General features: G+C 41.9%; 3 protein-coding genes across 3 annotated transcripts in view; 2 read left to right on the top strand and 1 right to left on the bottom strand.

Moving 5' to 3' along the window:
* Positions 1-20,294, top strand: part of LOC135698903 (uncharacterized protein DDB_G0290587) — a 525,472-nt gene that overhangs the window by 50,725 nt on the left and 454,453 nt on the right. The window lies entirely within an intron of this gene.
* LOC135698889 (uncharacterized) lies at positions 3,417-4,100 on the bottom strand. Its single transcript, XM_065219032.1, has one exon. It carries the CDS (start codon positions 4,098-4,100, stop codon positions 3,417-3,419), a length of 684 nt encoding a protein of 227 aa, XP_065075104.1.
* LOC135698888 (uncharacterized) lies at positions 8,435-10,967 on the top strand. The gene is made up of 3 exons (XM_065219031.1): positions 8,435-8,467; positions 9,360-9,809; positions 9,870-10,967. Exons 1-3 carry the CDS (start codon positions 8,435-8,437, stop codon positions 10,965-10,967), a joined length of 1,581 nt encoding a protein of 526 aa, XP_065075103.1.

The raw sequence follows: 20,294 nt of genomic DNA, 5'->3' as shown, positions 1-20,294 counted from the left end.
CACACAATATACAAATTCATGCAATGGTATTGGCATCGAAAGCTCTCAATTAATAACTGTGGAAGTGCATTTAGAACACTAAATTGAGAGCACGCAATAAGCTAATATGCGCTAAGCAATAAGCTTGAAATGCGAATAAGAAGAAGAAGATATCTATCATGGATAAGTGTTATGGAGACGGTGTCGATCGGACTTCTTTAAGACAAACTCGTCAAGTTATCTTTCGGGGTAAGCTTTTAGTTGCAATTTATTTTAATTAGTTTTATGCACGTTTTTACAAATTTTTTGTGTTACTTACAATTATTAGTCTTCTTCGTTTTTTAATCCGTCTGTGTGTAACAGTTGCTTTGCTTGATTGTTTTAACCTAGTCTATATGAATTCATTCAGTGTTTGTGTTTAATTTAGCCAAAAAATACTCACAAGATGGTTTTATAACCAGTAGCTTTTATAAGATACAACTTTTAATATTGTAGCACTAAATAAAAACTCAAAATTTCAATGTATTCTTCCGTGTTCTTTGTACTACGTTATAACAATGGAATTAGATAATGATAGTGAAATTTTCATTACTGACAATTCCGGTTGACGTTTCCGGTTGACGTTTCCGAGCTTGACGTTGTCAGTCAACCGTTAGGTCGACTGGGTATCGGCAGCGTTTGCCGATGACGGGGGGTCTTGGATCGTCGCGCACATACCCCACCCGGTATTACATGAAGTTCCTTCAGCTATACCATCCTGTTCCAGCACGTCCAAGACAGCCAACTTAGTTAACGGACGCTGATGTATGCCCGTAGCAGACCTCACATCCGAGCTGCGTATTCTTCCGTCTTTTCCTGTATACACCTTTACGACGATTCCTCTTTCCCAGCTATTCCTTCTTGTTTCGTTCACGATCATGACCAAGTCTCCAATCTGTATCGGTTTCACTTCCCCGAACCACTTCGACTGTCGCGATATGACTGGTAAGTATTCCCTGATCCATCGATTCCAGAAACTTTGACCTTGCTTTGAATTGCTTCCAACTCGAACGCATAACCGATGTATTATGCAGCGAAGCAGTGACTGGCTGGCATACTCCGTTAGAACTTAGAAGCATGAAGTGGTTCGGAGTGAGCGCTTCACTCTCTGCTGAATCCAAAGGAAGATACGTAAGCGGACGAGTGTTCACCATTGACTCCACTTCTGCTAAGGTAGTTAAGAGGGTTTCTTCATCAGGATTCCTCGAAATTTCCATGGCGTCCAAAGCTGTCTTCACCGACCGCACTAATCGTTCCCAGATGCCCCCCATGTGCGGAGCATAGGGAGGATTCAGCTTCCACTGCGTTGCTGCATTTGTGAACGTGGCGGCCAAGTCATGGTGGATCTGATTCACTTCTTGCTGCAGTTCTTTCCGGGCTCCCTGGAAATTCGTCCCCTGATCTGAGTATATCTCCAGAGGCGCTCCACGGCGGGCAATGAATCTGCGCACAGCTAACTTGCAGGATTCCGTAGTCAATGTGAATGCAACCTCCAAATGAACTGCCCTCGTCGTGAGACAGGAAAATAATGCCAACCAACGTTTCACACAACCCCGTCTGAATCTGATAGATATTGGTCCAAAATAATCTAGACCAGCAAAGGTGAAAGGCCTGACGTATGGAGTTAGACGTGCCTGCGGAAGTTGACTCATTCGAGGATGCTGCGGAATCGACTTACGAACCTTGCATCCCCAACACTTCTTGGCTACCTTTCCCACAGCAGATCTCAACTCGGACACATGGAACCGTTGCCTGAACTCGTTCACGATCGTCTCGTTGTTCGCATGACCAAACTTACGATGATAGCTGTCTATGATAAGTGTAGTCACGTAGTGGTTTTTGGGCAGAATCGCAGGAAACTTTGCTTCATCTGACATCCAGGGGGAGGCACCGATCCTTCCGTTCTTCCGGATCACGCCATCGACTCCGAAGAAAGGACACAGCTTATAAATTCTGCTGCTCTTCTCAATTACCGTCCGCTGGTTGATGGGTAATTGTGTAGTGTATTCACCTGCAAAACCTTCACGTTGTATCAGCCGCAGCATCGTCAGTTCTGCTTCCTGAAGTTCTTCTCTGCTTATAATTTCAGGATCTGAAAGCGGCAGTTTATTCTTTTTCTTCAGGCAGTTATCTCGAAATCGTCGCACATACGCTACAGTCCTCAACATTCGTTCCCATTTCGAGAATCGCTCAAACTGAACCGTTTCACCTGCTACTGCAATGCCAAGGTTGTTGACCGTCCGTATTTCCTCAGAGGTGGTCCTTCCGCCTCCTGTTCCGGCCAATCTTCCTCATCCTTGTAAAGGAATTCTGGACCTCGCAACCACCTACTTTTTTCTAAAGCAATCGGGCCGTTTCTCGATAATTGGTAACACACTTATAGCCTCTAGATTTAAGGATCGGTACTATTAACACCGGTACCGTCGAGTTGGTCACCCTATCCCAACCGGTTCCACCGCTTGACTGATAGGCTGTCGCTATTGATAAAATGTCATGGGTGGGATTGCGTAAATCAAAACTACTGGACAATAGATGAACAACAAATTATCGATCGACACATGAGGTGGACGTTAATAGTACGTTCAGACTACAGAGTTATAACATGTTATAGCGCTATCTTGATGGTAGTCTCTGTGTTGCAATTATTTGACAACCGTTATAACATGTTATAACTCTCCAGTCTGAACAAGGCATAACATTGAATGTTTATTTAATTCGTTATTCTGGAGTGCAATTGTATTAATTCTACTGATTAATGTCTAAAATATAGTTCCTTATCTAACTAAGAACTAGTGAAGGTAAGAAAGGCTAGTGAATTAAAACTAGAAATAGAATATAAATGTAATACATATCTTATAAACTACGTAGGACCTAAGCCTAACCTGAAGTTGGACAGTGAAAATGAAAGGCCGATAGAATTGTAAGAGCCAGTGAAATGTAAGTGATTATCCTAATGCTAAAACAAATCATAAACTAAACTAAACCTACTGTTGCAGTTTGAAACGTGAATATATCTAGCTACAGAAGTCGGTGCTTTGGTTTTCATTTAGCTGTCGCAACAGGTACTATGGACGCCGTTACGCTCTGTCTTGGAGCGAACGGTTGAAAACAGCAGCGGATGAACACACAGGAGGCAAGCTGTCTGTTCCGGGTCCTTTCGTTGGATCAAGCTCATCGAGGGCTTTCTGAACTTCGTCTGGAGAAAACTGTATACACGGTAGATGAATGTTATGGGACGGTATCTGCTCAAAACAGTGTTGACGTTGTACGGGCGATGCTTTACTAAACACGCTCTCGAAGAAAGTAGCAAAGAGATTGGCTGCTTCTGAGATTAAGCAAGAATTTGTTCCATCAAAGTTGACCGAGCCAGGGATTTTTTTTTCTTTGGATTTGTCTTTTCAGACAGGCTTAGACCATGGCTGGTCCATCTCGCCGCTGGTAGTCAGTAATTTGCTTTGTTTCTTTAATTTAAAGGTGTAGGTTTTTGATGAATGGTTGTCCGTCTTAGATGTGCACCTTTCCGTCAGGATCATTTCTAACGGTTTCATGTAGTCCAGTACTATGTATTTGCTTCTACTTTGGTTGTATCGAGGGCAGTCGTATAGGATGTGCTTTAAGTTTTCGGTTACTTCACACCAATCACACGTATCGTACAGTTCCCATCCCCAGCTTGCTTTTCTTTCCTTGGTCAGACTGTGTCCGCTTCTTATTCTGCTTAAGACTTTCACTTCATCTGGCTGCAACCTGAGATCCTTGCTCCATATCTTCTTGTTTGGCCGGTCCATGAGCTGGTAGTGCCATTTCCCTTTCTCCTTCGATGTTGCTTTGTACTTCCTGGTCCAATTCTCCCATATTTCTGTGCTGCTGAGTCTTAAGGCGTCTCCTACTGTTATTCCATGGTAGCATGTTTGTTTTTCTTGTGTTTTGGTCACGGCAAGTTGGTCCGCTGTCTCGTTGCCTTTGATACCATTGTGGCTTGGTACCCATTGGATCTTGATAGTTCGTCCTCCAAGGTCCTGGAATTCCTTGTGGATCTCCCACAGCAGGTAATTAGCTTCGTATAGACTTTCGTTCAGCAACATATCGCAGGCACTCCTGAAGTCGGTGAATATGACCGTTTTCTTGTATCCTTTCTCTTTCGTTAGCTCTATCGCCTTCAGAATGCCGAGCAATTCAGCATTCGTAATCGTGAAGTTGATATTGATGCTTTCCGCTACGCTGGTCTCATCTGTCTCATCGAACACGGCGATTGCCGTGCCTGAAGCCGTTTTTGAAGCGTCTGTATAAATTCTGTTATGCTGTTTGTACAAGGTCTGGCTTGCTTCCTGGAAAAGTGCCTGCCATACTGCTGCAGGGGTGCGTTCTTTCTTGGGCCTTGCTTCCATTAACGTTGTTTTAATTATCCTATCGAACTCGACTTCAGGAATGAATCGCCTTCTCTTCAACAGGGAGAACTCCCTGTCTGAAGGGTGAACTTGGAAGAGTAGGTACACGTGCTTGTCTGTGATCTCCGTTAGAAAAGATTCGTTGCCCATTTCTCTATTTAGAGTCTCTCCGACAAACTTCATCAACGGAGTTCTGTACCAAAGTGTCCTGATGAGTTCCATTTTCGTAAGGGATTCGATCCGCTGTTTCATAGGTAGTTGGCCTGCTTCCGCCAGCATAACGTGAACTAGAGTGGTGCTGAGGAAGTTCATTGCTTTTCGCACATATGCATTTTGTTGCACTTGTAGCTTCTTCAGGTGGGTCTTTGCTGCGTTTCCGAACACTGTTGCTCCGTATTCCATCCGGCTCCGGATCAAAGCGTTTCCTATTTTTACGAGGGTTTCCGGATTTGCTCCACTTGATTTCCTTGATAGCATTTTAAGTAGTCCGACTTTGCTCCCCGCCTTGTCTCTTACAGACTCCATGTGTTTCCTGTGCGCCAATCCTCTGTCAAGCACATACTCAAGGTACTGATGGGTGTTTACAATGTCGATTTTGACCCCACGTACAGCCACTTTGAGGCCTTCAGTCCGCTTTCTAGTGAATGGGATGATCGCTGATTTGTGACTGCTCACTTTTAGGTTTAGTTTTTCTAATCTGTCGTAAAGTTGCGGTAGGAACTTTGAGCAGGTATCTGCAGCTTCTTCCACTGAGTCTGCTGTGATGATGACAGCGACATCGTCAGCAAATTGCACCAACTCGCAGCCATCGGATGAAAGGTCATGAAGCTCGGCCGTGTACAAGTTGAAGAGAATCGGTGAGAGGGGACAACCTTGCGGTAATCCTTCAGATACTTCGACTTCTATTGTTCCTTCCTCCGTTCTTAGTAACAGTAACCGAGATCTTAAATACTCGTGAAGCCACGAGATAATCTTGTCCGGTACTCTCAATTTTGCTAGGGTTCCAATCAGTATTGCTGAGTCGACTGAGTCGTACGCCATGCTCACATCCAGAAAAATCACAAAAGCTTCTTTGTGCTCCTCCTTTGCTTTGTGTATCGAGTTTACCACGTAATTGATGCAAGTCGACGCCGAGACATGCTTCCGGAAACCAAAGGACAGTTCAGGGATCAAGTCCTTTATGGTTGCGATTTCTGCCAACCTGTTCTTGATTGCAGAGTTTATCAGCTTGATTTCGATGTTCATCAAGGCAATTGGTCTCATGCTGTTAGGGAGTCTGGACTGCCAGTTTTCTTCGGGATTAGCTTGATCTCGGTGTACCTCCACTGATCCGGAATTTCCTCAGAAACAAATACTCGGCTGAGCATTTCGCAGATTTTGCTTTGCATTCCCGGATTTAATTGTTTTATCACGGCGTATGACATTCCGTTTGGTCCTGCAGCAGAATGGTTCTTCCGTTGTCGAACGACGGATAGTATCTCTCCTTCCTTGATTGCCATCTCGTAACCTTCGAGAAAACGTTCGGTGGACACTACAGGCAGTGGAATCTCTCTGTATCTTCCTTGGAAGTAGTGGTTCATGAAGTTTATCCCCTCTTCGCGGGTGATTTCGGCTGACATTCTATGGTTTCCCGTAAGAGCTGTGTCGATCCCCTTGACAAGATTCCACAATTGCCTTGGTGGGGTTGATTCATCGATCTTCTCTCGGTCAACTCCCTGACATGTCTCCGCTTGGTCTACCTTACTTCTTTCTTGAACAGTGCCCTTTCCTTTTTCAGCCGGATGAAATTTAAGGTGGTCTTCTGTCGGTTGTACTCCCTGAGTGCTTCCCGCTTGCTTGTGTACAGTTTTGCTATCTCATCTGTCCACCAGGTTTTGAGGAAGTTTGCTTTCTTATTTTTGAAGCTGAACGACGCTTTTTCTACCGCTTCGTTGAACACTGTAACCATTTCTTCCGGGGAGTATAAGAACTGCGGCCGTATCGTATTTAGCTGGTTAATAAGGACTTCTTTGTTGATCCGTTTTATCGTTCTTTCTACCTTGAGGATGTTGCTGCTGATTTCCAGATGAATGCTCATGTGTACACTTCCGAACTCTTCCTCCTTCACTGACCAATGTGCTTTTCTGGCGAGTCCGGGGGTCACCAGCGTGACGTCAATAGCTGAATTCCTGCTTCCAGGAGGGGAGATCATTGTTGGGGATCCATCGTTTAACAGAATCAAATTTAACTCCTCGATTAAGTCGCATAGCAGTCTTCCGCGACTGCACGTAGTGAATTCCGGACTCCAGGAAATGTGATGAGCGTTTAGATCTGCACCTAGTACAGACTCTCCGTCCAATTCTTGCAGGAATGAGAAAAAGCTCGTCATCTCCTTTCTGCTCACGTCACTCGAGCCCCTCGCTGGTGGTAAGTCTATTGAGAAAAGGTTTATTTGCTGGAACCCTTTTTTGATTTTTACTCCTACTGCTTCAAGCAAATCGAATTCTGGAATTTCGATGCTCTCCACAAGTATTCTATCTGCTATCAAGATTCCTACTCCTCCGTACCCGTCCGGGCGGCGACTTGAGGAAAAAGTGTGCCCTTTCAACTTGAAATTCTCGTCCTTCTTTAGCCAAATTTCCTGTAGGAGCGCTACATCTATGTTGTTCGAGGTCATGCATGTGTAGAGTTCTTCTCTTGTTTCCGTTTGTCTGATACTTTGTATATTATGTTGCATTATTTTTAGGTTTTTATAATCCATTGTTTGATCCTGTTAGTCTATTCTGCTGCTCCGTGTTGTCTACTGTGGCGTCCTCTACAATTTTCTCCAAGTCCATGCTGACCTCAATCAACAGTTGATCCGTCTCGATCTCGGTTCCCTCCAGGCTTATGCGGGATCCCAATTTCCTTCTGAGCTCGATTATAGGGGCCAACCAGTTCCTCCCATAACAGAACCGCACGAGATCCTTCCTTATCTGTGCGATGAGCTTTTCCAGTTCCGTAGCTTTATGGAAGTTGAAGCCTCTGCCACGTTCTTTCGACCCACCTTGCCCTCTCACTGAGACAAGTCCACCCTGGTTTCTTATTTCCTGCCTGTTTTCATGCTCCCATCCTTTGTCAAGACTCCCCTCATCGATCCTGTTTTCATACTGTCTCATTTCCCAAAATTCTCCGGATCTTCCACCTCTTCTGCCCTTGGCTGAGTCCTTTGGAATGGCTCCAGTGTTGATCCGCCGGGATGTGCCCGGCCCATCCAAATCTGGGAATTCAGAGTCATCCTCCAACAGCGCGAAGCGGTTCTGTAGTATCGGGAACTCCTTTTCCGCTTCTGCATACGGCACTCGGTCTGTCAGCATCTTCTTCAGAATCCTACTTCTTCGTCCGCGTTCAGGACAGTTCCTATCATTTGCTGGGTGGTTTTGTTGGCAATTTGTGCAGCGAAGAGGGCTGTCGCATTCTACGTCCAGCTCATGTGCTTTCCCACACTTCCTGCATTGTGCTCGTCCTGTGTATCTGGTCTTCGTGTGCCCGAATTTCCAACAAAGATTACACTGCTTTACAGGGAAGATGTAAAGTTCTGCACGAAAGTTGACTCCATACTACTTGATCGAGTCAGGTGCCTCCCTCCCGTGCACAGTCACTTTAACGTTCCTTGTGTCCACTAGCATGCCTTCTCTGTCCTTTTTCCTGATCCGCTCGACCTTCTTAACTGGAACGCTGGCGATGATAGACGCACTCATCTCCTCCTCCGTGAATTCTCGCGGTACATTGGAGATGAAGACCAAATTTTGTTTGTGGCCCTGCGGGATGAATATCTTCAGGTTCTTCGGGTCCAGATTGATTCCTTCCAGTTGAGGGAAGTCCGCTACTGATTCCAGCTCCAGCTTGAATCGAAATTTGCCGATGTTCGTAATTTCACTACACCGCGCAAACCCGGCGTCGATCAGGATTTTTCAGACTGCTGCTGAATGACTTGGGAGGGGGCGTCATACTTGATCGGTTCGAGATAAACTACCTTCGATGGCGTGATTTTTGTGTTGTTTGGTGCATCCATGGTTGCGTTGATTACCGCTCTTCCTGCTGCGGTACGTAAGCCTGACGGTTCCCGCCTTGCTCCTCTTGCTGCCGATGACCCAGTTTTTCTACTCTGTGACCGGGTTGTGGCCGGTTGACTTGCTTGCGGCATCTTTTCTTTCCGATGTCTTCCGATTTTTTAACCGTAGATTTTTGGTTATTTACTTAAAATTAACTTCTATTAAATCTTTATTTAAAACCAACTGATTTTTTTACTTTCTTAAAACTATTTTTTCACTTAGAGGCTAATTTAAGATTTCCTTCTTTAGTTTTCTCCACTGAATACCGCACTTATTACATCCATCCTATCTTATATACTAATTGAACCGTGGCGGCCATGTTGGCTCTTCCACTAGAGAAAGTTTTCACTTATTCAGCTTAGTATGTTCGTAGCCGGAATTCAACAAAATTTCCACTTTACTGGTTTTGCACGAAATCACTCGATGTTTTAGGGTATTTTTAGGATTTTTCAAGAGCTCATAGAAATGCAAACACTTTTCCGAGCGGTACACGTTTTTTTTTCCCGCACTGCACGATTGAAAATGGAATTCTTTTATCCCCGACGGCGACCGACAACTTTCTGCGAGCCAGGTATTCCGTTTCCAGCTTTCAGTTTCTTGATGAAGTCTCAGAAGCGTGAAAGATTTTGCTTGACAGTTGACTGAATAGTCCTCTCCAGCCGGGTTCGTATTGGTGCGATTTGCGTGTGTTAGTTAGATGAAATTTTTTGTTAGCTGTGAGAAATTTTTGTTTGCTGTTAGAACTGTCACTCGAAATAAAAATAAACAACCTCCGAGATCAAGATCGAGATTCAGCAGTTTTACGCAAAATGGTAAGGAGAAAATAATTGCGTATCTTGAAATATATTGTTAATCGATCTGTTTTTTATCCATTTTTTTTAAGGATTCCGTTGAAGCATTTGCGCGATATCAAATTAAAAGAAAAATGTGTTATGGAGTAGACCCCTACTCGGTGAAAACTGTTCAGACGGATATTCCATTGAATGTGACATTTCCGAAGATTTACCAGTTTCTTGTATTGGATCCTAATCCTTTCACTGGGGAACCTAAGGATTGTTCGAAGGCGATGGATGCCATACTTTTTTTCAAGAATGGATGGGTGAAAAATCTCGCCGGTGGCAAGGTACAAGACATGTATATTGTACACGGAAAAGTGCACCATTCGTTCGCTCTCAATGAAAAACCTCTTGAGCCATGGATCATTGTTCAAGAAGACGGCACAATTCAAGCAGCCCACTGTACGTGTGCCATTGGATTACTTGAGGCATGTAGGCATGTAGGTGCTACGTTATTTGCGTTGGATGGTGTAAGGACAGCCGTGCTTGAAAAAAAGGTAGTTTGAGAATAATAAATCACTTAATGAGTCAACGTATTACACATTCAATTTTTACAGTTATCCGTTACTGATCTCCCAGCATACTGGAAGAAACCACCGGCTTCGATAACGAATAATCTTTACAAGCCGATTGCTGAAGTAGATCTGGGAAGAAAAATTACCCGCAATTTCACCGTACGTGATACCGCTTCCATCTCGGCTTCAAATCAATCTCGGTGCTGCGACTTATTAAACAATTTAAAAGCAGATGGAATGCACGTTGCAGGTATGTCACTGTTCTGTGGAGATCCTCAAGTTGATTTTGAGTGTTCTTCATGCGACGACGACAAGCGAGTTGCAGATAAGCTAGAATCGTTCGATCTAAGCAAATACTTCAACGAACGCTTCAAAGGAAAATCCATTCACGAACTGCGAAATATTGCGGATTCCATCTTCCATCAGCTACCGCGTAAACGCGAGCTAATACAACTGGTTGAGCAGCACACCTTAGGTCAAAAAAACAGTAAATGGTGGATGATGTTGCGTGTAGGACGCATCACGGCTTCCGTGCTTAAGGAAGTTTGCTGCACGTTTCCTAATAAACCATCGCTTTCTCTTGTACGGAAAATTTGCTACCCTGATCAAACCAGATTTTCCACGCCTTCAGTAAAATACGGAATAAAGCACGAGGAGCGAGCAGTAGAGCAGTTGTATAAAGCCATCATGCATACTCATGTTAATGTTTCCAGACACCAGTCCGGATTAATCATACCGGAAAATGAACCTCATTTAGCTGCATCTCCCGATGCTATTGTTAAATGCGATTGCCATGGACTGATCACCGTGGAAGTAAAGTGCCCTTACTCAGCCAGGCAAAATGAAGATATCATCAATGTTCTTATGAGTTTCAAAGATCCATATATTCGGCGAGATCATAACGGAAACGTGACCCTTAACACTCACCACAAGTATTTCCTTCAAGCACTCATGCAGGTGCATGTTGCAAACGCTGCTTTTGGCTACTTCTACGTGTGGGCTCCGAAAAATTCGTTGATTTTTGAAGTAAAAACTAATGACGAGTATTGGAGCTATTGCAAACGTAAAGCCACCGTGTTCCACAAAAATGTCATCATTCCTGAACTGCTGTCAAAATGCTATACAGCACAAAAAACTTAAGTATGATATACATGTTTGATGCAGTGTTTTCCCGTTTTTGGCAACAAGACCTCATTAGGTAGTTTGTTCCTCAAATTTGTACTTGTGCTTTCTGGAAAATTTGTCATGAAGTATCAAGTAAAGAAGTCCCCAAGGAATGGTCTCGTGGAATCGAAAATATAATTAAGCTTCGAATGGATTTTCTAGAAAGCAAGGAAGACAAATATATGTGTTGCTAAAAACGAGAAAGCACTGTTGTTCAATTGAGCTTTGATTTGCGATAATAAACATTTCGGAATAATGAAATACACAACAACACTCTTTTGTAAAATTTATTAACCGGTACGTAATTAAAAAACATACATATGTTTGGAAAAAGCATATTTCTTACTATAAAAATCACGCATTTACGACGCTTGGACATAGGTTAACTAAAGCAGATGTAATCAGCAAAATTTGATCAATTGCTGGCATCCCATTATTCCACCGTTGTAGCAATGCAATCGGAATCGTATCAGTCAGAATCAAGAATTTCTGACGCAAAACTCCAATCAGGCGTTCAACGTGGATGCGCAATGACGACAACTCTTTTGAAGCAATAGCATCCATCGGTTCCAATTGATGATTTGTTTTCTTGAACGCTGGGTATGACACGGTTGCGTTCAACGGGGTGAGCAAACTTTCTATTAGGAATCCCCTGTCAGCCAAAACGAAGTCTCCATCTTGAAGTAATTGCAGAAATCCAGATTGTTTCACTATTTCCTTATCGGATATTCTTCCGCCAAAAGCTGATGAAACGTACAAAATGCTCCCGGATGGACTGATTTCAATTAAAATTTTCACAGTTTTATGTTTTTTATAGAAAGAAAAAACATTTGCATTAGCAATGATAGCTTTGGTGTTGGGAGATTCTATATTAATTTCAAAACAGTCAATTATGACTGTGACACTATCTCCATACCTTCTCCTAAATGCTAAAGGCATATGCTTCTTTAGCACATTCCTCTGAGGAAATCGAACGAACGTTCGCAGCAGAGGGCATATCGCATTTAATGTTTCGTAAAAATATTCTGCAATCGTCGTCTGACAGTACAGTTTAACAAGTAGCCTATGCTACAAAATGGTTCGTTCAAACGAAGTTTTCGGAAAGCCATGACAAGTAGCTGTTCTTTTGTCAGCTCTTGAAGCACAGGTAGATCATCACACAATGCATTGTAAACCTGTCGCAGAGCTTTTCCACAAAAGAGCCCAGTGAAATACTTACATTTCTTGTCATCTTCTTCTAAATCGGTGACCGAAAATCTAGGTCCACTTTTAGCTACCGATAATTCATATCTTAAGCGTGACTGATTTAAAGACAAGTTTGCAATCATTTTCTCTGCACGATCTAATTTTTGGTTTAGGTTCCGAATTTCATTTTCTGGACACCCGTCAGTTTGAGTGCTGGTTTCACTTTTGAAATGCTGATTCTGGTTATTGGTGATATTATCGATACGTACATTTTCATTGACACTAAAAAAACATGTTTTATTTATAAACATAATTGAGGGGTCCGAAGGAAAGGGGTATAAGCGACAATCCACATGAACATGAACCGGCATGATTGTACCATTGTACTACCGTAATCTATTACGTGGATTGAGGTATTAGGCTAAAATAATGCAACGATTATACTATCATGTCTGTCGGTGGTATGTAACTCAAATAATAGAAACAGTAAAATGCTAATAATCTTAAAGCTAACCTGTAAGAATCGAGGTGATAATTGGCATGCTCTTCTTCGGTTGGCCTCAAATCACTAGGTTGTACATTTTTAGTACCGAAAAAGTCTCCAGAGTGATCCTAATTGTTAGAGGTTATCGGATATATATTGTTTGATGTAATCAGAAGCTGGTTGATGTACACCGGCTGTGGAGAACTGCTCAACATTTCATGAGAACCCAGCTTGTCATCCTCGAAAGGGTTATTTTTGGAAACAGACAGATCCAAATCGGGTAACTTCTTCGTGAAGAGGAAGGTTACAGCTTTGCTTGTACCTGCAGCTACTGATTGATTCGGTAAGGTACAATGCTCATCATTCACATGATACCTGAAACACGTTCAATTATTACAATTATTAATCACGCATTCACGAATTTTTTCTTACACTTGTGGAGCGTATTCTATATCCTTTGTTGGCGAAACTTCGTTGAGAATAAGATTATTGTTTTCGTCATGATGATGATTTACGGTACTATTTAATGGAAATAATGTGGATACATTACTTTTAGCTGTGCTGTCAATTGATGACGAAATATCCAAGTCAATACTGCTGAGTTCACCAGTGGAGCAAAGTGATAACAGCATCAAACCTGATACGTTCAATGAAGAGTTTTCTGAAATTTCATTGTTTTTGAATGAATCATCGGTTGGATTCAGATCTTCTGATTCGTGTGTAGTTCTAAAAATAATAAAAAAATAATCTGTAAGCCATTCAAAACAGCTCAGAGGTGGAATTAGAGCGTAACAACTTTTGTAAACAATGACTCTTTCGATGATTTCTAGAAAGTTAAGGCTCGCCAAGGCAAATCAACAAAACGATAGGTAGAGGAAGACTTCCCCTACCTGACGGTTGTGTTGGTTTGCGGGGGCGTGCCTTTAGTTCCTAGAAATCATCGATAGAAGTCATTGTTTACAAAGGCTGTTACGCTCTAATTCCAGCTCTATCTAGAGTTACTTACTGTGTATATGCAACATCCGGAATATGATTTTTGGTTGCTCCGGGAACATTTAATGTTGGCACCCAGTCAATATTTTTCGTTTCTTGAAAAGCCGCTGGTTTTCCTGAATGAAAATGTCGACCACACACCAATAATGCCGACGATGTTAGAGGGAACTTGCAGTTCTTGAGCCACCGCAAGCGCCGAAGTTGCTGATACTTCTTTACTTCTTCAGCCGAGCGGCTGCTAACAGCCGGAACCCTGAAAAGCTTGTGGGTTGGATCTTTTGCATACACTGAACAGCCAGTCACAGAACATTTAGAAGGCATGATTATCACCATTTATACACTTTCCACAACAGTAGTTATCTAAACAACAATCAGAATCGAACCGAAATGAACGTAAACCAATTTGACAATCAAAATAATAACAAATTCTACGTATACCATGACAGGCTACGTTAGTGTGTATAAAATAATATTATAGCGTAGTGTTCGTGACATCCGTCTTGGAGAACTCAATACTGAGCAAATACACAGCAAAAAAAAATGGAATATCAATCAACTTAATTCAAGCTGATGTATTAAATATTGATGTAATAGCAAAAAGTAGATACAATGTAACATCAATCGATGTAATTTTGTTCGCAAAATCGATGTACATCGTACAACGTAATATTACACAACCGGCGGAATGACCTCTGTGCAGCTGTTTGGATGTAATATTCAACAATTTCTGTGTAGTTTTCATGTGTTTCAGAAAGAATGACTTTGTACTCCAACTCAAGCTCACGGAGTCTAGCTTTGTCGGACCCAATTTTTGTAAGGAAATATCGGTTGTGCATCTTACGTACATTGTTATGAAGGTTACGTAGCTCAGGAGTCCACCACGGTTGGTTGAAAACAGATATCGATTATTGTCTTTTTCGAGGTGCATGACGGTTGATAACTTCCAAGAGCGATTCGTAAAAAGCTGATAGCATCTGATCTACCGTACTCAATATCCATAAAAATAGAGTTCAACAAGTCAAAGTCGCATATCGAATAGTCAAATTTGAAACATTGATCATGATCTTCAACTATGGATGGTACAACACTCTCGTCAAGTAGTATGATGACTGGTGTGTGATGGTTATCAACAGGTAACAGCGATGCAGGTGCGGAAATCAGACACAATGGATCAGACGTAAACCAATATTTCATGTAAAATTATGTGCTCCGAGACTGAAAAGTTCGTTTGATTAAGTTGAATTTCGCGTCTGATATGACTCTATTTTATGTCAAAATTGACGCTCGTATGTGTCAGTCTGAGAGCACCAAAATTTAAATGATTTTTTCTTAGTGAGTAAATTAACTTGCTCATACGTCAAATTTTCACCGAAAATCATATCTATGACTTTTGATATCAAGAATGCCTATATTACTTGATATCTGCTATAATCTGAACCTACCATTACCCTCATGTTTTTAGCCGGGATGTTCTTTCGTGAAACTCACGAAAACCGAAAGAAATTAAATCTTCCAGTAAAGATAAACAAGTTGAGTAATTAGTTTTCCCAACGTCCCACTTTGCCCGGTAACATATTTGCTCTTGTTATAACGCCACAATGATAAATGGACGTATAACGTGCTTCACGTGATTCCCCGATGCATCATCGATGCGTTGCTTCCTGGAACACCGTCCCGAAGTTGGTCGAAAGATGATCCAAGGAAGCCACGTCCGTGCACAGTAGCTAGTAGCAGCAGCAGCCTCAGCCAACTAAACTAATTAAAAACTTTGTCTCCCGTATATACGCTGTGAGTGAGGAGAACATTTTCCAGCCGACTATGACGACCACGGAAAAACTCTCTATCGAAGGGCGATCATAAAAATTAATGACAAAACCGCACAATATAACACTCACTGCCTGCTTGGTGGTGGCCGGGCGTTTGCTGAACTAGAAACTTTTAATTAAAACCAACCCGTGTTCATTCAATTCGAGCAAAAATGGTGAACTGAAAAATTTCCCCACTAACCAGAATTGCCGCCGGTGGCGTCGGCCACGAAACAAGCCGGCTTCAGTGGTTTCTGCTTACACTCTTTTTTTTTCGTTGCTACCTTTATTCCGATTGGGTTCCGACCTGGTCGGACTGATAATTAAAATAAATTAGCACACTGCATCCGGCCAATTCTCTGCTGCTGATGCCATCGCCACCGGTGTTGGCAGATTCATACCTGTTGTTGTTAGCGTTGTTACATAACCTCAAAACCATCAATGTGTGTTCCTGTGTGTATGTGTGCTAAAGTGCAATAAAAATAATTCAGCCGGCGGTGAGCTACCCGAAATAGGATGACCATGGGTAACAGGAAATCCTGATTTGGAAAAAAAAGTAAATGCTACAATTTGTTTGAAAAAGTAATAAAAGGAACAGATTGGTGGAACCCGAATAAAAAGTTTGTTCAGAAATTCATGATTTAAAAAAGTGTCAACTTTCAGTTTGGGTCCCGAAGACAGGTTCCGGCATGTCATTTAACTGCTAATCCCTTTTTTACTCGGGAAGCGTGTGTGTACTAACACGAGAGAGCAGCAGAATAAACAACAACACTGTTCTTGCCGTTCCGGTTTACTATGACCGAGGAAAAACCGCTTCGGGTGGACATTACCATAAACAAGTTTTCTTCTGTTGTGCTTCCTCTTGCTTTTATGTCATCATCACCTCTTCCCTCCCCCTGGGTGCCTTGGTGGGGGTGGCATACGGCGATGCCATTTAACGAGGGACATCCTAACCGGAGCGACACGCAGCTGTTCGCCGTCGTGTACAGGAGAATAAAAAGTAAATCTGGCAGCACTTGTTTTTATGATTGTTTTTGTGGTTACCATACCACCAGCATCGTAAAACTTTCGCTGAATGCTAAATTCTATGTCCGGTTGTCAGTGGTCGCTTGGTTTGCTAGCAGCGTGCGGGCTGTGCGGGAAATGTTGATCCCATTCTATCTAGTAGGCCAGAATAAACATTGTATAACGTATTTTCAATGCACGACATGTAAATATTTACATTTGATATTTGAACATAATACGAATGAAAAAAAAAGAGACCTACTGCGCCAGGATTTGTCATGATTACCGGAGTTTTGCCAAAAAGAACGTAAATATTTACGCTGTGTGCAGCGAAGAATTGGTGTGAAAAGAATCAACTTTTTAATTGCCATTTCAGAGGTGAAATAGCCTTTAGCCGAGTTGGCTAACTAATCATGGTTGCAACCAGCTCAATCAGTAGGATGTAAACAACCGGACATCGGCGATGACAGTAACTTGTAAAAAATACAGAAGACAAACATGCAGTTTGCCTATCCGTGCCCTTTGGTTTGCCGTGTATTCGTTAGGGGAGGAGGACGAGGCTGTTTTAATTGGATTTGTTTGGAAGTTTTCCAGCTTTTCCGTACCCGGATAGAATCCATCGATGCACTGCGCTGGCTGGATGAAAGTTGCTAGCTTGAAGTTTGTTTACAGTTATGCTCGGTCAGAGATCAGTTTTTCACGAGTATACGGTGCTTGAAAATATTTCGGAGATATTCGAAGCTCTCAATGAGAAGTGGTGTCGAGACTTTTCGTTTTACAAAAACGTATGGAGGAAAAATATGACATTTTCCCCCATATAATGTCTTTGACATTTACCACCTCTGCTCTCAATTATTACTGTGCAAAGATCAGTGATTTAATCATTGAAGATTTGAAAGGTAATCGATGTAAAGATTGGGCCCATCGATTAGAATCTGTGAACTGCGTGAAAGTTCTAGGGATATTTCGGAAGTTCTATGAACATCTCGCGAGTTCTATTAACTGCTCGGAAGCGCAATGAGAGATGTGTCTTTAATGAAGACAATAATAATAATACACCTCGAAAGTTCCACTCAGAAATTTATCGAACATCTCGGAAATTTTGCGAACATCTCGGAAGTTCTGTGAACTGCTTTGAAATTCTAGAACATCTCGGAAGTTTCATGAACATGTCAGAAGTTCTATGAACATCTCGGAAGTTCTATGAACTGCTCGGAAGTTCTATGAACTGCTCGGATTAACTATGAACTGCTCGCAAGTTCTATGAACTGCTCTGAAATTCTAAAAAATCTCGGAAGATCCATGAAAATTTCGGTAGTTCTATAAACACCTCGGAAGTTCTAAGAACTAATCAGCAGTTCCATGCACATCTCGGAAGGTCTATGGACATGTCGGATTAACTATGAACTGCTCGCAAGTTCCATGAATTGCTCGGAAGTTCTATGAACATCTCGGATGTTCTGTTAACTGATCTCGGAAGATCCATGAACATCTCGATGTTCGATGAACACCTCGGAAGTTGTATGAACAGTTAAGAAGTTCTATGATCATCTTGGAAGTTCTATGAACTGTGCTGACGTTCTATGAACTGTATGTATGTTCTATGAACACCTTGGAAGTTCTATGAACATCTCGGAAGTTTTGTGAACTGCTCTGAAATTCTAGAACATCTCGGAAGATCCATGAACATCTCGCAAGTTCGATGAACACCTCGGAAGTTCAATAAACTGTTCAGAAGTTCTATGCTCATCTAGGAAATTCTATGGACACTTTGGATGTTTTATGAACAGTTCAACTGTTCTATGAACATCTTGGACGTTGTATGAACTGCTCGGATGTTCTATAAACATCTCAGGAGTACTATGAACATCTCGGAAGTTCTGTGAATTGCTTTGCAATTTTAGAATATCTCGGAAGATGCATGAACATCTAGGAAGTTTTATGAACACATCGGAAGTTCTGTGAACTGTTCAGAAGTTCTATAAACATCTCGGACGTTCAAAGAACTGTTTGGAAGTTCTATGAACTGCTCGAAAGTTTTATGAACCAATAGGAAGTTTTACGAACATCTCGGAAGTTCTAAGAAATGCCCTGAAATTCTAGATCATCTCGGAAGATCCATGAACATCTAGGAAGTTTTATGAACACCTTGCAAGTTCTATGTACTGTTCAGAAGTTCTACAACCATCTCGGAGGCTATATGAACTGTTCGGAAGTTAGCTCGGAAGCTCTAGAACATCTCAAAAGATCCATGAAGATCTCGTAAGTTCTATGAACACCTCGGAAGATCGATGAAGTCTTCGGAAAATATATGAAGATCTCACACGAACTGCTCGGAAATCCTATGAAAATCTCGGAAATTCTATGAACTGCTTGGAAATTTTAGAACATCTCGGAAGATCCATGAACATCTCGGAAGTTCTATGAACTGCTTGGAAGTTCTATGAAAATTTCGGAAGTTAGATGAACTGCTCGGAAATCCTAGAATATCTCATAAGTAACATGAACATCTCGAGAGTTCTATGAACACCTCGGAAGATCGATGAAGTGTTTGGAAGATCTATGAACATCTCGCACGTTCTATGAACTGATCGAAAGTTCTATGAACATCTCGGAAGTTCTTTGATCTGCTTGGAAATTCTAGAACATCTCGGAAGATCCATGAACATCTTGGAAGTTCTATGAACTGCTCGGAGATTCTAGAATATCTCATAAGATCCACGAACACCTCGCACGTTCTATGAACTCCTCGGGATTCTAGAATATCTCGGAGTTCATTGAACATTTCGGAAGTTCCATGAACTATTTGGAATATCTATCAACATCTTGTACGTTCTAAGATCATCTCGTACGTTCTATGAACTGCTCGGAAGTTCTATGAATATCTCAGAAGTTCTATGAGCTGCTCGAAAATTCTAGAATATCTCATAAGTAACATGAACATCTCGAGAGTTCTATGAACACCTCGGAAGATCGATGAAGTGTTTGGAAGATCTATGAACATCTCGCACGTTCTATGAACTGATCGAAAGTTCTATGAACATCTCGGAAGTTCTTTGATCTGCTTGGAAATTCTAGAATATCTCGGAAGATCCATGAACATCTCGGAAGTTCTAAGAGCTGCTTGGAAGTTCTAAAATATCTCGGACGATCCATGAACATCTGGGAAGTTCTAAGAACACCTCGGAAGATCTATGAACACCTCGTAAGTACTATGCATATCTCGTAGGTTCTATGAGCTGCTCGGAAGATCCATGAACATCTTGAAATTTCTATGAACTGCTTGGAATTTCTAGAACATCTTGGAATTTCTAGAACATCTTGCAAGATCCATGAACATCTAAAAGTTCTATGACCTGCTTGGAAATTCTAGAACATCTCGGAAGATCCATAAACATCTCGGAGGTTCTATGAACATCTCAGAAGTTCTATGAGCTGCTCGTAAATTCTAGAATATCTCATAAGTAACATGACCATCTCGAGAGTTCTATGAACACCTCGGAAGATCGATGAAGTGTTTGGAAGATCTATGAACATCTCGCACGTTCTATGAACTGATCGGAAGTTCTATGAACATCTCGGAAGTTCTTTGATCTGCTTGGAAATTCTAGAACATCTCGGAAGATCCATGAACATCTTGGAAGTTCTATGAACTGCTCGGAGATTCTAGAATATCTCATAAGATCCACGAACACCTCGCACGTTCTATGAACTCCTCGGGATTCTAGAATATCTCGGAGTTCATTGAACATTTCGGAAGTTCCATGAACTATTTGGAATATCTATCAACATCTTGTACGTTCTAAGATCATCTCGTACGTTCTATGAACT

Source organism: Ochlerotatus camptorhynchus, unplaced genomic scaffold (genome assembly GCF_037179485.1).
Source record: "Ochlerotatus camptorhynchus isolate MF236.1 unplaced genomic scaffold, CSIRO-AGI_Acam_v1.1 ptg000098l, whole genome shotgun sequence".
Taxonomy (NCBI): domain Eukaryota; kingdom Metazoa; phylum Arthropoda; class Insecta; order Diptera; family Culicidae; genus Ochlerotatus; species Ochlerotatus camptorhynchus.
Note: the sequence above shows the minus strand (reverse complement) of the source record. Positions and strands in the feature narration are given on the sequence as shown.

Bases quoted from the DNA above. Each gene is read 5' to 3' on its own strand.
- LOC135698888 (XM_065219031.1), top strand. From the start codon at position 8,435: ATGGTTGCGTTGATTACCGCTCTTCCTGCTGCG. The intron at 8,468-9,359 runs GTACGTAAGCCT...ATTTTTTTTAAG, and splicing joins TTACCGCTCTTCCTGCTGCG to GATTCCGTTGAAGCATTTGC. The intron at 9,810-9,869 runs GTAGTTTGAGAA...CAATTTTTACAG, and splicing joins CAGCCGTGCTTGAAAAAAAG to TTATCCGTTACTGATCTCCC.
- LOC135698889 (XM_065219032.1), bottom strand. From the start codon at position 4,100: ATGTTGCTGAACGAAAGTCTATACGAAGCTAATTACCTGCTGTGGGAG.